At 43.7% G+C, this 16,484-nt stretch overlaps 1 protein-coding gene across 3 annotated transcripts in view; it reads right to left on the minus strand.

Moving 5' to 3' along the window:
• Positions 1 to 16,484, minus strand: part of ahcyl2b (adenosylhomocysteinase like 2b) — a gene marked incomplete at its 3' end in the record, with an annotated part of 118,940 nt that overhangs the window by 50,760 nt on the left and 51,696 nt on the right. For 2 of the 3 annotated variants that reach the window (XM_083650585.1, XM_083650586.1), the window contains exon 2: positions 856 to 964. In XM_083650585.1, the coding sequence (XP_083506711.1) occupies positions 856 to 964 (109 nt within the window). Of the gene's footprint in view, positions 1 to 723; positions 749 to 855; positions 965 to 16,484 lie in introns of those variants that run through there. The other variant, XM_083650587.1, reaches the window with a different exon arrangement.

The raw sequence follows: 16,484 nt of genomic DNA on the forward strand, positions 1-16,484 counted from the left end.
GGTTGCATCGTACTCTGCTCTCTGTCCCGCTGTTTTCACTACACTCCTGCACCAGACACCGCTGTTGTTTACATGTCTTGTGGCTGTCGTGCGCGCACACAATTATATGATATTTACTTGGTGCTGGCTAATGTTAACTACAGTAAGGTTAGCTATCCGGTTAGCTTCCACTGTTACTTCGGTTACTAACTAATATCTTACTGGTCTATGGATGAAACAGAAATCTTGTATTTTTTTTAAGTGCACAATTGTTATAAGCACATTTGTACATTAGACCTGGGGAAATGGCAGCCATCTTGGAATTGAGGCCAAATCTGAGTTCCCTCCACATCTGACAATACACCTTGTGGTATTCACTCACTAGTCACTATGTGAGAAATTTCGTGCTTTTTTTAAGAATTGCACAATTGTTATAAGCACATTTGTACATTAGACCTGGGAAAATGGCGGCCATCTTGGAATTTTGGTCAAATCTGACTTCCCTCCCAATCTGAAAATAAACCTTATTATGGTATTCCCCAACTATGTGTGAAACGATTCTTTCAAAAAGTGCACAATTCCTCTATTTTTGGGAGCTTATCTGCTCTACTACAATACCTTGGCCTTAATTTGAGAATAATAAATTCAATGCCTTTTTAATACTTTTAAGACCCCACAGTGTGTGTGTGTGTGTGTGTGTGTGTGTGTGTGTGTGTGTGTGTGTGCGTGCGTGCGTGCGTGTACCTGAACTGTAGCTGTCTGTGGAGGACTGGGAGATGTGTGTGTGTGTGTGTGTGTGTGTGTGTGTGTGTGTGTGTGTGTGTGTGTGTGTGTGTGTGCGTGTGTGTGTGTGTGTGTGTGTGTGTGTGTGTGTACCTGAACTGTAGCTGTCTGTGGAGGACTGGGAGATGGAGCGGGACAGTGAGCGCCGGCCGATCTTGGTGGGACGCTTGTTGAACTCCTGCTTCTGATCTGCAAACTGGATCTGTTGAGAAAGAGGATAGATCAGAACTCTCTCTCTCTCTCACACACACAGCCCTAATGCTGCAAGAAAGCTCTCGTAGAGTATTAGCCTATTTCACATCCCAACCAAATCAGCCATTTTGTGTCTAAAAGGCAGGAAGTAAAACACAGGTGCACACAGGTTTGCTGTTCCTCCGCTGCAGGGACAGCTGGTCCAGTTCCCGGGGCTCTAATCAATGTCTTGCTTGCACCTATCTTTTCGATACAAAATGGCTGATTTGGGTGGGATGTGAAATAGGCATAACACACTTATAAAACACATGATGTATAATTAAGAGCAATACCATAAAAGGCTAGTGCTGCTACACATTCTGTTGTTTTAACTTGCTTCTTTACCATTTCATTTCTCCGCTGTTTAATCTTACATTATTTACTACACACAGCAATTCCACACACCCCACGTTAACGGGGCAATCATTTGTATTCCCACAGATTCCGAGTGGTGACTTCTTGGATAGCCTAGTTTACGCTCGAATAACCAACCGTTAAAAGATAACTTGTCCTCTGCCTCTTTAATGGCAGTTTCTTTTCATGTCAGGTTTACAGAGTGCTTTCAAAAAACAGATTCCTCAGTGCTTCACACAATACAAAAACAAAAGCAGATAAAAAAGAGATGTAATAAAAACACAAGATAGAACAAGAACATTACAGTCTCCAAGACAGGAGGCCAGCTTTGAGTTCAACCTGACTTTAAAAGATAACAGACAATGAGGCTATTATCAACCCGCATCAAGGCCATGCAGCTGACACAAGGTACAGTAGTTCACCCCAGTTCTTCAGAATGGGGAGGGTTTCAGATTAGGCCATTCATTGTTGGCCTGTCAAGACCACAAACTGACAAACCAAGCAAGCTATCACTCTGGTTATCTCTCCACTATTGCTTTGGTACCGATAGCTTGCTAGCTCTTAGAGCCACCATCATTACAATTCATCTAGTGCTGAGATTAAAGGATGGCTTTACCGCAAATCAACCCAATTTGTATCATATATAATCTCAGTAATATAAACACATGGGCAGTGTTTTACTTTCTCTCTCTGTTTACCTCAGGAAGAAAAATGCTCCTGCTGCTGCCTGTAGAAACTACGCCCCCACCAGCTGCAAGTCATTAAGGCTTGTTAAGGCTCTCCATGCAATTCTCCGTGGATGTGCGCATACTTAAAAATGAAAATGACCATAACAACAGCCGCCCTTGGAGCTGATTCTGCCTCTCCAGCAGAACTTCTGCAGCTCCGTTGTGACGCGTTGTTTGTGACATGAAAGTTTCAAACGCGTCACAACGGAGCGCTTTGGCAGAGGAGGAAATGGGAGATCTCCGTGAGGAAAACAGAGAGAGAAGGTAATCACTGCCCATGTGCTTATATTGCAGAGATGATTAATGATACAATGTGGGTTGATGATTACCGGTAAAGTAAAGTACCGTAAGCCATCCTTTAACACAGCACAAATGCCTGGGTAGGCGCTAGGCGGACGGAGTGGAGGTAACTTCTCCCTGCTCTTTACTCACCGGCTTGTTGACAGAGTCTGGTGCATGTGTGGATGTGAGTAAAAAAAAAAACAGCACAGCGTCGTCCAAATGACGGACAATAATGCCATAGAGTGTGATTTGCAACACAACGATAGAGCATCATATGAAACAGACATTTTCTATCGTGAAAATTATATATTTCGTCATATCGCCCAGCCCTAACATCCTGTATGCAATGCATGTGTGTGCGCGTGATAGGCTGATACGAGGAAGCTGGACAGGTGAATGAATGCCTTGCCATTCCGGCAGTCTTCCGTGTCTCATTCATTCTCATAGTATGTGCGCACAGACATACAGTACACACAATCATACAGTACACACAATCATACACAAGAGCCATTGACCAATCGGAGTCTGGGCAGGTCTAACAAAAACTCTTCCCTCCTTCAGAATCACTTTTATAGCCACAATACGCAAGATTACATATGAGGAATTTGTCTTCGTGTAAGTATACAGTGTATCAATATTCAGACTAGAGATAAAAATAAATTATCTAAAAGACTTGCAAGTGCAGTCCAATATACAATACATACATGAATAGGAGTGTAGCATTGCATAGCAACAGAAGAGGCAACTGGAGCATTAACACATTTCCAATAGAGCTCAACAGTGACCAGCCGCCCACATTTTCGCAGCTCTGGTCCCAAAAGAGAATTCCCTATTAATTTTCACAATAGATGTTTCGAAAAATCCTTTTATCAAGAGTTTTAAGCCTGGAACAAAGACAACCAGCCAGCTACTGAATCGTGAGTGACCATAAAACATTTCACGTGGAGCAAAAACAAAAACGGGGGTGGAGGGGTGGGTAACTGTGTAATTCCCCCCCCCGCCCCTAACCTTGCTTGCAAGATGGATAACCTCGCGAGATCAAAAGAGATTCTCTCGATGTAATCCATCTTGTCATGCACAGGCAGTTAGGATGATTGGCCGAACCAAGCCGGCTCGACGAATCAGCGGCAGCCTTAGGCGGGCTTTGGCTCGTCTGGGCAAGTAGTGGGTACATGGTCTTTGTAGTTCTTTTCACTCGTCAACATGGCTGCCGCCACGGAAGTGACAGGCAGTCTGAATGAAATTGAATGTAACATTCCCAATTCTATGTATTAAATTCTAAAAAACTACCCTCAACATTTGGGAAGGCTAAGCCACACGACTAGTTTGTTATAATCGAACGTCATGCTTCGAAGGCGACATTACGACGACGAGGACGGTGAGGACTCAATCAATGATAGACTACCACAGAGATCAGGCACAGGCACCTTCCTCCGGTCGCAAACGGGACGTCAGAGGCATGGCGATCTGATTGGTTGAAGTTAACACGCACCAGTGGTGATAGACAGATGGGTCATCCAATCACCTGCCAAGTAGCTTGGAAAAAGTGCCCGCCTCCGTCAGCGGGTCGGGTTACTGCATTCCCAGATCGACTGGTTTAGTGAAACGTAATGTGGAGCTAAACCGTCCATCTGGCAGCGTCAGGTTACCCCGCCCCAGTCCAGTCTTAAAACTCTTTATAAAATGATTTTTTTTAAACATCTATGAAGAAAATTAATGGGGAATTCTCTTATGGAACAGGAGCTGCAAAAAAACGATTATAAAGTTTTAATATTTTTTCGGATGAGAACGTAACATTCCAAATATGAGACCAGTTTATCAGAATAATGCCTATTTGGTCATTTTTAACGAGCAGTGAGGACTGAGGGCTGTGTGACTGGTCAGACTAGCTAGTATCTGTGAACCCCTACTGTACTGGCAGTGAGAAAACACTGTCGACGTGCTTTTGTAACTAACGTTAAATGCCGACCGGGTACAGTCATCGGCTCCTCGCAGCAGCAACGCTATGAGGATGTAACTGAAGTTGGCTGCAGTGTAGCTGCTGAATGTTGCCAAACTTCATCCATAGTTCACAGTTTACAATCCACCCGGCCAGCCGGATAATGCTGAACCAGAAGAACAAATACAATTGCATCTGACACGGAAGAGAAAAAGTGGGCGGGGCAACATAAGGTGAATGAATAGGCTTGGGAAGGCACAAGTCCAGACTGAACAACAAAAGTTAAACATTACAGTGCCCAAACAAACACTTTACTCATATCAAATTTGTAAAAACACAAAGCAAACAAATCTGTTGTTTTAACTGCTAGTCACTATTTGCTTATCTAACACTGGCCACCAGCCACATGCTGATGATTGGCTATTAGCTGGTGTGTTTCTCCCGGCCATTTCAGCTGCTATTAAACATCATCCAGCTATTGATATTCTCAATACTCAACCTCCACATGTGGCTGAAGGGAGAAAGATTTGCCCACCTTACATCTTGTCATAACCTTCCTACATCTCTGTGTAAATCCAGAGTCCATTCCCTTCTGTCCTTCCTCCTTACCTTTTTAACACAGGGCTCACTGATCGCACCATTTCTCTTCTTCTTCAGCATGGCCACCACAGGTGTGTGGGGAGGTGCTATAAAGCATCAAGCATGGTGCGTCTTATTGAAGACCTGATCATTTTATAGACTACCTCTTCTCCCTCTGCCTCTTTTTGGTCTCTACTTTACACCAATCCAGCCCAAACTGGTCCAACCATGCACCAGCAGACAATGCAATCAATTGTTTTCCTTCCTTTCATTTTTCCTCCCTGACCCTCTCTCCTCCCTCTGTTTCTTGTTGATTGTTCCACAGATTGGGCTCCTGGGTCGTTGGCATCACCAGGCTTGGGAAGTAACTGATTACATATAATCCGGTTACTGGAATCAGGATACAAAAAAGGTAACTATTATCCCTTACAGTAGTGGTTCCCAAACTGGAGTTCATGGAGGTACTACAAGGGGTACTTGAGAGAAAGGGGGAATGGAAACATGTAAGAATAAGTCATGAAAACTATATGTTAAAAAGAATCTGCTCAGGAGGCACTAATTGCAACTCTTTCACTCCATTTCTTACTGAAGCCAAAAAAGTTTGAGAACCACTGGCAACCGAAACTTCCCGTTAGAACTTTCAAAATAAAAGTATACCATTGCAACGTGTGTGTGATCCGAAATACCCCAAGTACCAAAGAGGAACACATTTGCATAGAAACCTGTTTTAAATTAACATAATATGGCTTCAAAAAGTCAATTTTAACCCGTAGTGAGTCATGCAGTAATACATTCACGCTTTTATTCTGAAACTAAGATTGTCTCGCTTCCGTATGGTTAGTATGGTCACGTCAGACTCAGTTTGCTGGTTATTTGTGTTGTGGGTTCTTCAATAAAGACACCGTCTTATAACTTGAAAGAGCTTTATTTTGATTTGGCAGTTACATGTTTACGCCAGACCGTCTGTGTGGCTCTACTGTGCATTTCACTTCCTGAATCTGTCTGACTAGACTGCTTACTGCGCAAAGTGTGCATGCTCCAGCTGATAGGCTTAGGGAAGTAGCAAATCACTTATTACAGTTTTCACGTGAGTTTGCTGGGCGCACAGTCAGGTAGTGTATTTTGATCTGTGATCCCAGTCGTGTAATGTATATTTCAGTGAGTTTTTCAGTCATGATAAACCATCTTAATGAAAAAGTCGTGTAGTATAAACTCCCCAGTCTTTTCATAATCTGTTAAGATTTTCAAAGTTGTCTAGTGTATCTGCAGCATTAGAGCTCAGAGTTGGACTGAAGGATTGAGGGTCATTTTGGGAGCTCGGGATGAGGGAATGAGGGGGTGGGAGGGCTTATTTTGGGGACAAGATTACCACGGGTTAGACTGACACACACACACACACACAATAGCCGCTTTGCTACACACGCTGGTATAATTACAATCCACGTGTGAGCTAATAAGAGAGAGGGAGAAAGAGCCAGAAAAGATAAGTATTTTGTACCTCCTGCCGGGCTTGAAATAAAACTCTAGGTGAACACTGAACATGATATAAAAGCATGCACACACACACACACACACACACACACACACACACACACACACACACACACACACAGGTATAGACACACACATCTAGAGTTGTGATTGTTGGGGAATTCCTAGTCTCGCTTGCCTGACTATCTCCACACTTTGTTTCACACTGTAACAGCACAGGAGAGAGTCTGGCTCCACTTATTCTCACTCTGGTATAGTGGGGGAAAATACTACAAGTACCAAGCAGGCCTGCACAATCCACATCTTCATCAAAACGTGCCATTTTCAGCATGTAGGTTACTAGCTTGCTATCTAGCGTTGTTGTTTCACAGTGGCGGAGGCATTTGAGAGCAGACACGGAGACGGGAGCAGAAAGGGATTTCCCTTCACTCCGACTGAACTGGTCAGAGCCAAAGGCAAAGCTTATCCCCACAGCCTGCTTGCAGTGAGTCAGACTAGGGAATTCCAAGTCCCTCTTGATTTAATCAAATAGCCAAATTATGAATGGTACAGTAGGGCCACTGTGAGGCAAAGACAGGAAAAACAGGCAGAACGTGAATTAATATGAGTCTCTTTGCCTTGGAGGCCTGTGCAATTCAGCAAAATGTATGACATGCTGTAGTGTATATCAAAAGAACACTGCACTGAAGATAAAATCCCCTTTTTATTTTTAACAGGCCAAAACAATCTTGATTTTATGCCGGTCCCCTAGGCAAACGAACCATCACACACACACACACACACACACACACACACACACACACACACACACACACCTCAGTAAAAATGTTTAACTCTTATCCACAGCGACTTCCAATGACCCACCAGCCAAATGCTGGTCAGCTGTTGCAGCATCTGGTCTGCTCTACCAGTCAGTCACTTTAACATGCATCTAACCATCGTTTAGGGGTCCCTTTCTGTTCAAAATTCAATTTGTTTGCTAAAATATTTTAAGTTGCCACCAGCTATTGGGGTGCAAAAAAGTATGAGCTTCCTGTCCTGGACTGGACTGTATTGTATTGTAAATTGCTCTATAGATATGATGATGCGATGATGTTGGAAATAGAAGCTACCTTTTCAGTGCTTTTGTTTTGCGTTATCTCATGATATTTAGCCTTGACTTTGTCCCAGAATGCAGAGATGTTATGTCAAACAGCCTACTTTTCAGACCACCGTCATTTGCAAGTGTTGTATGCCAAGATGAAAGCTTTTCTTTCTTTCTTTCTCTGTGTTGTCATCCTTGTTAGGTCCGGTCTCCTTTGATCTCCCCCACCTCTTCTGAAGAAACACCTGGAGTGCACAAGCCCCAGTCTGTGAGAGGGTGGAGCGCTCCATGTGTTTATCTGAGCAAATCAGGCACGGACATCACACACTCGACTGCTGCATAGTGGCCTGAGCGAGAGAGAATATGAGCCATAGAGCTCGACAGTCACGTGACTTTCCGTGATGTCTCCCGGTCCGGAAGTGATTCATTTTCTTCATAGACATTTCGAAAAATCCTTATATAACGAGTTTTAAGGCTGCCTGGAACCAAGCCAACCAGCGACCTAGTGAATCGTGAGTGACCATAAAACATTTCACTTGGAGCAAACATTTTAACCCCCCTCCTGCTTTTTATGAGCCTGGGTAAACCCTAGCCTAGGTAAACCCAGCCCCCACGTGACCTGCTCTCTCAGTTCCCAGTCACTAGTAGTGACTGAGAACAGGTCTGAGAGCAGGTCACGTGGGGGATGGGTTTACCCAGGCTAGGTAAACCCAAGCCTTCAATGTGACGTCACAGGCTATGCCTGTAGCGTAGGTTTCATGACTGATAGTACATAGAGGTCACGTGGAGGCTGGGTCTACCCAGGCTAGCTTTTTATAGCCTATACTGAACATGAGCGTGAATCCGCAATACAGGTGGAACACATGTGTCTGCCCATGCACAAAATTTAATAATGCCACAGTATCAATATAGCTATCAATATCTTATGCCAAATTATTAGGGCCTATAAAAAAAAAACTAACAAAAAAGAAAACAACAGCCTATGAATTATAAAGTCAGAGTCCTCATCTCCAACTTCCGAGTCTGAATCTATGAATGCTCGAGTCCAAGTTGAGTGACGAGTCCTGAAAATGTGTCCTCGAGTCGGACTCGACTACAAGACTGCTGCCTCCTCGCTCAACCTTTATCAGCCACAATCACACAATGTGTGCGTGGCTTTGGCTCCGTCTCTCTAACCTTGACTTCTGGATGGTGAGTGGTGACTGATTGGGAGGCTAATGTCATGTGAATTATACATGCTGCCAACTCAACCCTGGGACACACACGAGCTCACCCCAGACTGCCACCTTCCACTCATTCTGTGTGTGTGTGTGTGTGTATCCCACCTCTAAATAGGCTTATAGGGCACCGTGCAATGCAGTGCTAGATACAACACATTAATAGCTAGATATGTGCTGAGATCACCCTGCTGTTGGGATCATGCAGCTCATTGAAAATGACAAAAAGTCAGCAGACAGCAAAATCTTACTGTCCCATTCCTACCTTACGCTGGTCTAACACACAGACACGGGTAACTCAGACAGAGCGAGGCTACTGACGTTGACACATCGAGAAGCTGTTCGCTACTCAGTCACAGTGGTCCCATATGCTGTTTTGTTGTGATAACGTGTTCTAAACCACGTTTCACCGTGCTATCACAACGTTGTTTGTGTTCGTGAAACGCATGTGTGTCTGACTCCTGTCAGAGGAGCTAGTAGACCTGCATGCTCGACATCTAACGTTATGTAACCAAAGTGGGGTTGTCAATGATAACGTGTTCTAAACGCAACGTTTCACCATGTGATCATAACGTTTTGTTCATTAAACGCATGTGTGTCTGACTCGTGTCAGCTGAGCTACAAGTAGAAGTAGCGACCTCTAGTCCACATTTAACGTTATAGCAAGTAGTAAGCAGCGGCCAATTGCCTGCAGAATTTTCTCCTCGAAATGAAGATTGATTGACAGCTGTCATGTCGTGATATGATTGGTTGAAATGGGCTAGAAATTTGATAGTGCAGGGCAGGCTGACATCACCATAATGTAGATTACAGTTATGAATGAAATCCTGAGAAAGTAACTTTTGATGTGAAAAAGTGTGAAAAACTAAAGAAATTTGATTTTTGTCTTTTTTTGTTGTTGCATAAAGTACATTATTAAATAGGTGCACTGAATACCCAGGTATGTGAACTGAAATTAAACTAGAACGACCGCACTGCGGATATATGCCTCCGCCAAGAAGTGAGCAATCCACATCCATTGCATAACCGAGCTTGAAAATGGCGTCCGTGAGGTCACAGTGACCTTGACCTTTGACCACCAAAATGTAATCAGTTCATCCTTGAGTCCAAGTTGACGTTTGAGGCAAATTAGATGAAATTCCATCAAGGCGTTCCTGAGATATCACATTAACGAGCTTGAAAATGGCATTCGTAAGGTCAGTGACCTTAACCTTTGTGCTTTGACCACCAAAATCGAATTAGTTCATCCTTGAGTCCAAGTCGATGTTTGAGCCAAATTGGAAGAAATTCTGTTAAGGCGTTCCTGAGTTATCGCGTTAAAGAGCTTGGAAATGGGGTTCATGAGGTCACAGTGACCTTGAACTTTGACATTTAACCACCCAAATCTAATCAGTTTATCCTTGAGTCCAAGTGGAGGTTTGAGGCAAATTTAATGAAATTCTGTCAAGGCGCTCCTGAGATATTGCGTTAACAAACATGAAACGAGTGGTCGTGAGGTCACAGTGAACTTAGAACTTTGACCACCAAATTCTAATCTGTTCATCCTTGAGTCCATGTGGACGTTTGAGGCAAATTCGAAGAAATTCCATTAAGGTGTTCCTGAGATATCGCGCTAACAAGCTTGAAAATGGCGTTCGAGAGGTCACAGTGACCTTGACCTTTGATCACCAAAATCTAATCAGTTTATCCCCAAGTCGACGTTTGAGCCAAATTGGAAGAAATTCCGTCAAGGCGTGCCTGAGATATCATGTTAACGAACATGGGAATGGCGTTCGTGAGGTCACAGTGACCTTGAACTTTGACCACCAAAATCTAATCAGTTCATCCTTGAGTCCAAGTTGACGTTTGATGCAAATTGATATTGCGTTAACGAACATTGGACGGAGGTACAGACAGACAACCCGAATCTATAATGCCTCCGGCCTGGCTATGGCCGGCGGAGGCATATAAAAAAGTTATTTTTGGGTTCAGCTCCTCTTGAAGTTCGATCTGCTACATCAACTATGTTGCTACAGTATAGACCTTATTCGCTAACCCCGGACAGCGCCATATTGTTGACACACCGTCCTGCAGCTGACAACTATAGTAACGGCCTTATTGTCGTTTCTGTTCCATTACAAAATAGCGATAGTGATGACAGCAATAAAAACCCCAGAGTTGTTGTTTGTATGCTGCCGTTAATGCCTGTAATAATAAACAAAAGAAAAAACGAGGTGAACAGACTTTGCTGTGAGGAGCTGTCAGAAAGTTTCACCTGTCTCTCCTAACTATCCACACATCTCCTGTGCTACTGACGTATCCTCCGACTCGCTCCCTTCACGTCTGTGGACGGTAGAGATAGAAACAAACCACGGGGACTTTATTGCTGTCATTACTACAGCCATGCCTAATGCAGGTCACCATCCGAACACAACAGGAACAATACAGGTAACGCTAACGGCGGCTAGCTTCCTATAAACGCTGCTCTTACATAGGCTGTCACTTAAAGGAAGGCTTTCCCATGGGGAATATGAAGATATATTAAATCTCACGGCCCTAAGGAGTTGGAATCCGTTGAAATTTTTTGAATTGGTTGTTCAGAGCCTGAGCAATCAACCAAAATCCACTCTGTGTGTGGGGGGGGGGGGGGGGGGGGGGGCTGGTGGAGGGGAGGGGCGGGAGCGGGGAGCAGAAATCCTACACTTCCCACAATGCACTGGGCTCGTGGCCTTCTATTCCACGCCCACCCCTCAGGCATTTGGCTGATATCAAACTCCAGTAGGTGGCGGTAATGCACATATATGTTTGCCAACCGCCATAAAACTCAAAGAAGAAGAAGAAGAAGAAGGCTTCGACATAAAACAATGGTAGAAGAAGAAGAAGATTTTTTTTTTTTTTGGCTCCAAATTGCACCAAATTTAAACCGAAGTATATATGTCGGGAGATGTCTTCACACAAAAAGTTTCATGCAGTTTAAGGCATTTTCCTAGGAGTTATGAGCATCTGATGTTGTAACTATTTCATGTAAAAATGGGTACATTGCTCAGCGTTGATTTCGTAACTTCAACGCACCTTCTACTAGATGTAAAATTTGACGAGCTTTCCAATGCCGCCAGTCCCGTGTCTGTAGCTGCTTCCGTTCCCGAGATATGGTTCTTTGCAAGCAGCTAGGGGAGCTAACATTAGCTAGCCTAGGCTATGCGGTGAAAAAAGATGGCTGCCTTTTGTTTTTCGTCAGGAGCTGTGAAGGGGCGTGGAGGACCTCTAGAGGCGGAACCATGGCGGCACACCCCCACAACACTTGTAGTTTACAGCTGCTCTCTTCCGCAGGGCTGGACTTGACGCTCTGACGCGTTTTACGTCAGAGCGTCAAGAAAATATGTGAGAGATAAGGGATATCAGCCAGGAGGGTTGAGTGAGGGGAGGTGAAGGCTGCAATATCTAATCCAACTACTGACATTGTAATGACACAAATATGGTTGAAAATCAGGAAAGCCGGCCTTTAAGAGCTGCAGCGCTATGTCGGAACATGGCGGCGGTGGGCGTGCCCGTACGCGAGTGACGTCAATCGAATAAGGTCTATAAAGTGATAACCTAATCATCATAAATACCAGGAAATCTAAATCGTGGAACCTGCCTATTGCCTAAACCAGCAAGTGATCTGCTGCGTCCCGGGAGCAACATGCTGTGTTCAAGCTCTGGGGAAAGCCGTTTTGTTTTGGGACAAGCCAGAGGCTCAACTGGTGTCAATGTGGTCAAATACAGTCAACAAGCTAGCTGCAACACAGGGCAGGGGCAACATCAGGGCCTGACTGAGGAAAGAAATAAAAAAGAGGAAACCCCTCTGGGCAAGAGAGAAAGGGAAAATAAACACGCACAGATGTAGCAGCAAATGCCATGAGATATGATACTGTATGTGCTTGCTGTGTTTTACTCAGCATGTGGAGTGAAGGATGAGGAGGAGGAGGCACAGGCTACTAAGTCACATGAGACTCTCCCCAAGCCTCCAGAGGAATGATACAGGCTCAGGAAGAGGATATTCAAATCACACTGCTTTAGCTGAAAGGCAAAGCTGTGCCTGTTGGGCGCCTGGGTAGTGTGGAGGTAAAAGCACTCGCCTACCACCGCAGAGCCAAGGTTTGGTGAGCAGATAATGGAGAACGGAGATATCATGTCAGATCAACGATTTGATTTGATTCCACGATGCATCACGATGCATCTCAATACAGCTGAAAGTATTGCAGCTCCAAGTATCACATCCTCAATTTTCTATATTATTATATAGTGTATATATATATATATACCGTATATACAGTATATATAATAAATGATTCAGCGATTATCTGTCAACGATCCGATTCGATGCATCGCGACACATCCGCATCGTGATGCATCGATTAAACGATTACCGGTAGTTTAATTAACCAACTTAATCCGTTATTATTCATGTCAGTTTAGTTGAGTGAGTTGGGGAGGTTTTCCATATCTGCATTCTAGAAATTCTTTAGAAAACCCATAAATCAATTCACTTATGAATATTGAGAAATTTGCAGGATTGTCATTCCACTTTACATAGCAAAATCTGCTCAAGATTTCACACACACACACACACACACACACACACACACACACACTTCAACAAATATCTCCATGTTGACTGTCACAAAGACTGAGAGGGATTCTTGCACATGAGCATTTGAAACAGTCAATGAGGACACCAATAGCATGACCTTTCAGATAATGGGACCAGAGTTGACCTTTAGTGTGCGTATGTGTGTCAGTGTGTGTGTTAGGACTGTATGTGTGTCAGTGTGTGTGTTAGGACTGTATGTGTGTCAGTGTGTGTGTTAGGGAGTGCAGAATAACACAACACTTTAGTGTGCATATGTGTGTCAGTGTGTGTTAGGGAGTGCATAATAACACAACACTTTAGTGTGCATGTGTGTCAGTGTGTGTTAGGGAGTGCAGAATAACAACACTTTAGTGTGCGTACTGTATGTGTGTCAGTGTGTGTGTTAGGGAGTGCAGAATAACACAACACTTTATGTGTGTCAGTGTGTGTGTTAGGGAGTGCAGAATAACACAACACTTTAGTGTGCGTACTGTATGTGTGTCAGTGTGTGTGTTAGGGAGTGCAGAATAACACAACACTTTATGTGTGTCAGTGTGTGTGTTAGGGAGTGCAGAATAACACAACACTTTAGTGTGCGTACTGTATGTGTGTCAGTGTGTGTGTTAGGGAGTGCAGAATAACACAACACTTTAGTGTGCGTACTGTATGTGTGTCAGTGTGTGTGTTAGGGAGTGCAGAATAACACAACACTTTAGTGTGCGTACTGTATGTGTGTCAGTGTGTGTGTTAGGGAGTGCAGAATAACACAACACTTTAGTGTGCGTACTGTATGTGTGTCAGTGTGTGTGTTAGGGAGTGCAGAATAACACAACACTTTAGTGTGCGTACTGTATGTGTGTCAGTGTGTGTGTTAGGGAGTGCAGAATAACAACACTTTACAGTATGTGTGTCAGTGTGTGTGTTAGGGAGTGCAGAATAACACAACACTTTAGTGTGCGTACTGTATGTGTGTCAGTGTGTGTGTTAGGGAGTGCAGAATAACACAACACTTTAGTGTGCGTACTGTATGTGTGTCAGTGTGTGTGTTAGGGAGTGCAGAATAACACAACACTTTAGTGTGCGTACTGTATGTGTGTCAGTGTGTGTGTTAGGGAGTGCAGAATAACACAACACTTTACAGTATGTGTGTCAGTGTGTGTGTTAGGGAGTGCAGAATAACACAACACTTTAGTGTGCGTACTGTATGTGTGTCAGTGTGTGTGTTAGGGAGTGCAGAATAACACAACACTCCTGAGTCAAGTCATTGATGGATGGGCCAACATGAACACTTGCTCCAACACAAACACGTTGGTAACCGGGAGAGCGTAGCCCTTATGTCACATGTGTTTTCTTAGTTTACATTGACTTAACCATCAGACACAAAAGTCAAATACTGCGACTCTGGAATAGACTGGTGGGAATGTCTGATTAGAGACTCACTAAAAGATATTTAATTGGGACATCGCCCCATGGACACCCCCTCGGCAAATGAAGTGAAATCCCTTCTTGATTCCAACGATTTATCATTTATCTTTCATAAGCGGTTACTTTGTGACACCTGAGAGTCTGTTAGTAATATGTTTATTTTGTATAAAGATAAATGGGCTGTGGACTTATGGCATAAATAAACCAAAACTAAGAACCTATCGTCTCATTAAGGACAGTTACTGTGTTGAACCCTATGTGAAATTTTATTTGAACAGACAAAAAAGATCTCTGTGTGCTGAGCTCAGCTACAATCGGGAACCCTTCCAACTAGAAGCACCAGAAACTGGTAGATGTAATGCTACCCCTGAAGAAGTAAGACTCCTGTTTACTTTGTGAGCTACACGAAATTGGAAATTAGGTTCATTCCTTGTTTTACTGCACTGCTTATGATGACGCGAGGGATGCACTGACTCTTTTGTAAAATGTCCTCTATCTATGTTGACTTCTTTGAGTTGGACGACTATGAAAAACTTGAGCTATGTTTCAGGAAGGGAATCTTCCTCACTGCAAATTTTATCTGGAAAGCCTGGGAGTAAAGACAGGCCTTTCTATTTAGAAACTGATGTATTGCTTTTTATATTGCTGTCCGGCCCATTGCCGTCTTACGACTTGTATTTTAAATGTACCATTGTTGTGTTGTTTATTGTTCTATGTTTTATTGTTGTGTCTTAAACCCATGGGGGTTGGGCACATAAGAGTGCATGACACGTAAATCAATCAATCAATCAATCAATCAATCAACCAACCAGGGAAGGTTGACTGACATGCTTGTTTTTTCCCGTAGCAACACTCTGGTTCACAGCCACACGCTTTCACAAATAAACACCTGGGAACTAACTGAGCCATACAAGTACAGTCTTCAGATCACCGCAGAACACTGACGTGGTGGAGCTGTGCTCAAGAGCACCTCCCTCGACACAGACAGTAACCATCTTACTCTTCTACACACACACACACATACACACAGCATTTGTAAACAGAGTAGTGATGGGCAGGTTCCAAAGGGCAGCAGTAGAAAGTTAATGAGAGGACAGGGAATTGGCAGCCTAACAGAATAAACTGAAGAGCTAGGCTGGACAGGGAGAGGGACGCAGCAGCAGCAGCAAGCTCCGGACAAAATATAACCAGGGTTCCAGACCAACTTTTCCACTGGTAGCAGTGACTGGCAGGACCAACTTTTTCAGTTGGTCGCACAGCACATGTTTTCGTCGCACCGTTTCCCCCCCATGTTTTTTTCTTTGTGAGTGGGGGAAGGGGGGTGTATTCTTGTATTGTCTTATATTGTCAATATATAGACTAATAAAGGATCCCGTTACCTAGATGGCTAGAGTATTATCTAATGCACCCTATTTTAAATGCATTTGTCAAACAAATAACTAACCAGGATCTATATAGTAATGATTCAAGTACTTTGTGTCAAAGATAACGTCATTTTATTAAAGGTCCAATCCGTAAGTTTGGGGGGGAAATAAATGTTCACAATAGGGTTGTGTGATGTCAATCAAATAGCCATCGTGATGGTTCCACAGTGAACCATCGTGATGGACGTCGGGGGAATAATTTATTATGTCGCTGCGGTGCTGTAATGCCATTTGGATACGCCGCTGCAATGCGTTCACATTAACAACAGGACAGCTACATGAGACCAGCGGGCTTGGATAGGCTACTATTAGTAGCCTCTGTGCTAACAGCACAGAGCCAGGTGACTGAAGCAGTGGGGCTGTCACTACCAGCAATT

The sequence above is a fragment of the Poromitra crassiceps genome (genome assembly GCF_964638095.1).
Source record: "Poromitra crassiceps genome assembly, chromosome: 2".
Lineage (NCBI taxonomy): Eukaryota > Metazoa > Chordata > Actinopteri > Beryciformes > Melamphaidae > Poromitra > Poromitra crassiceps.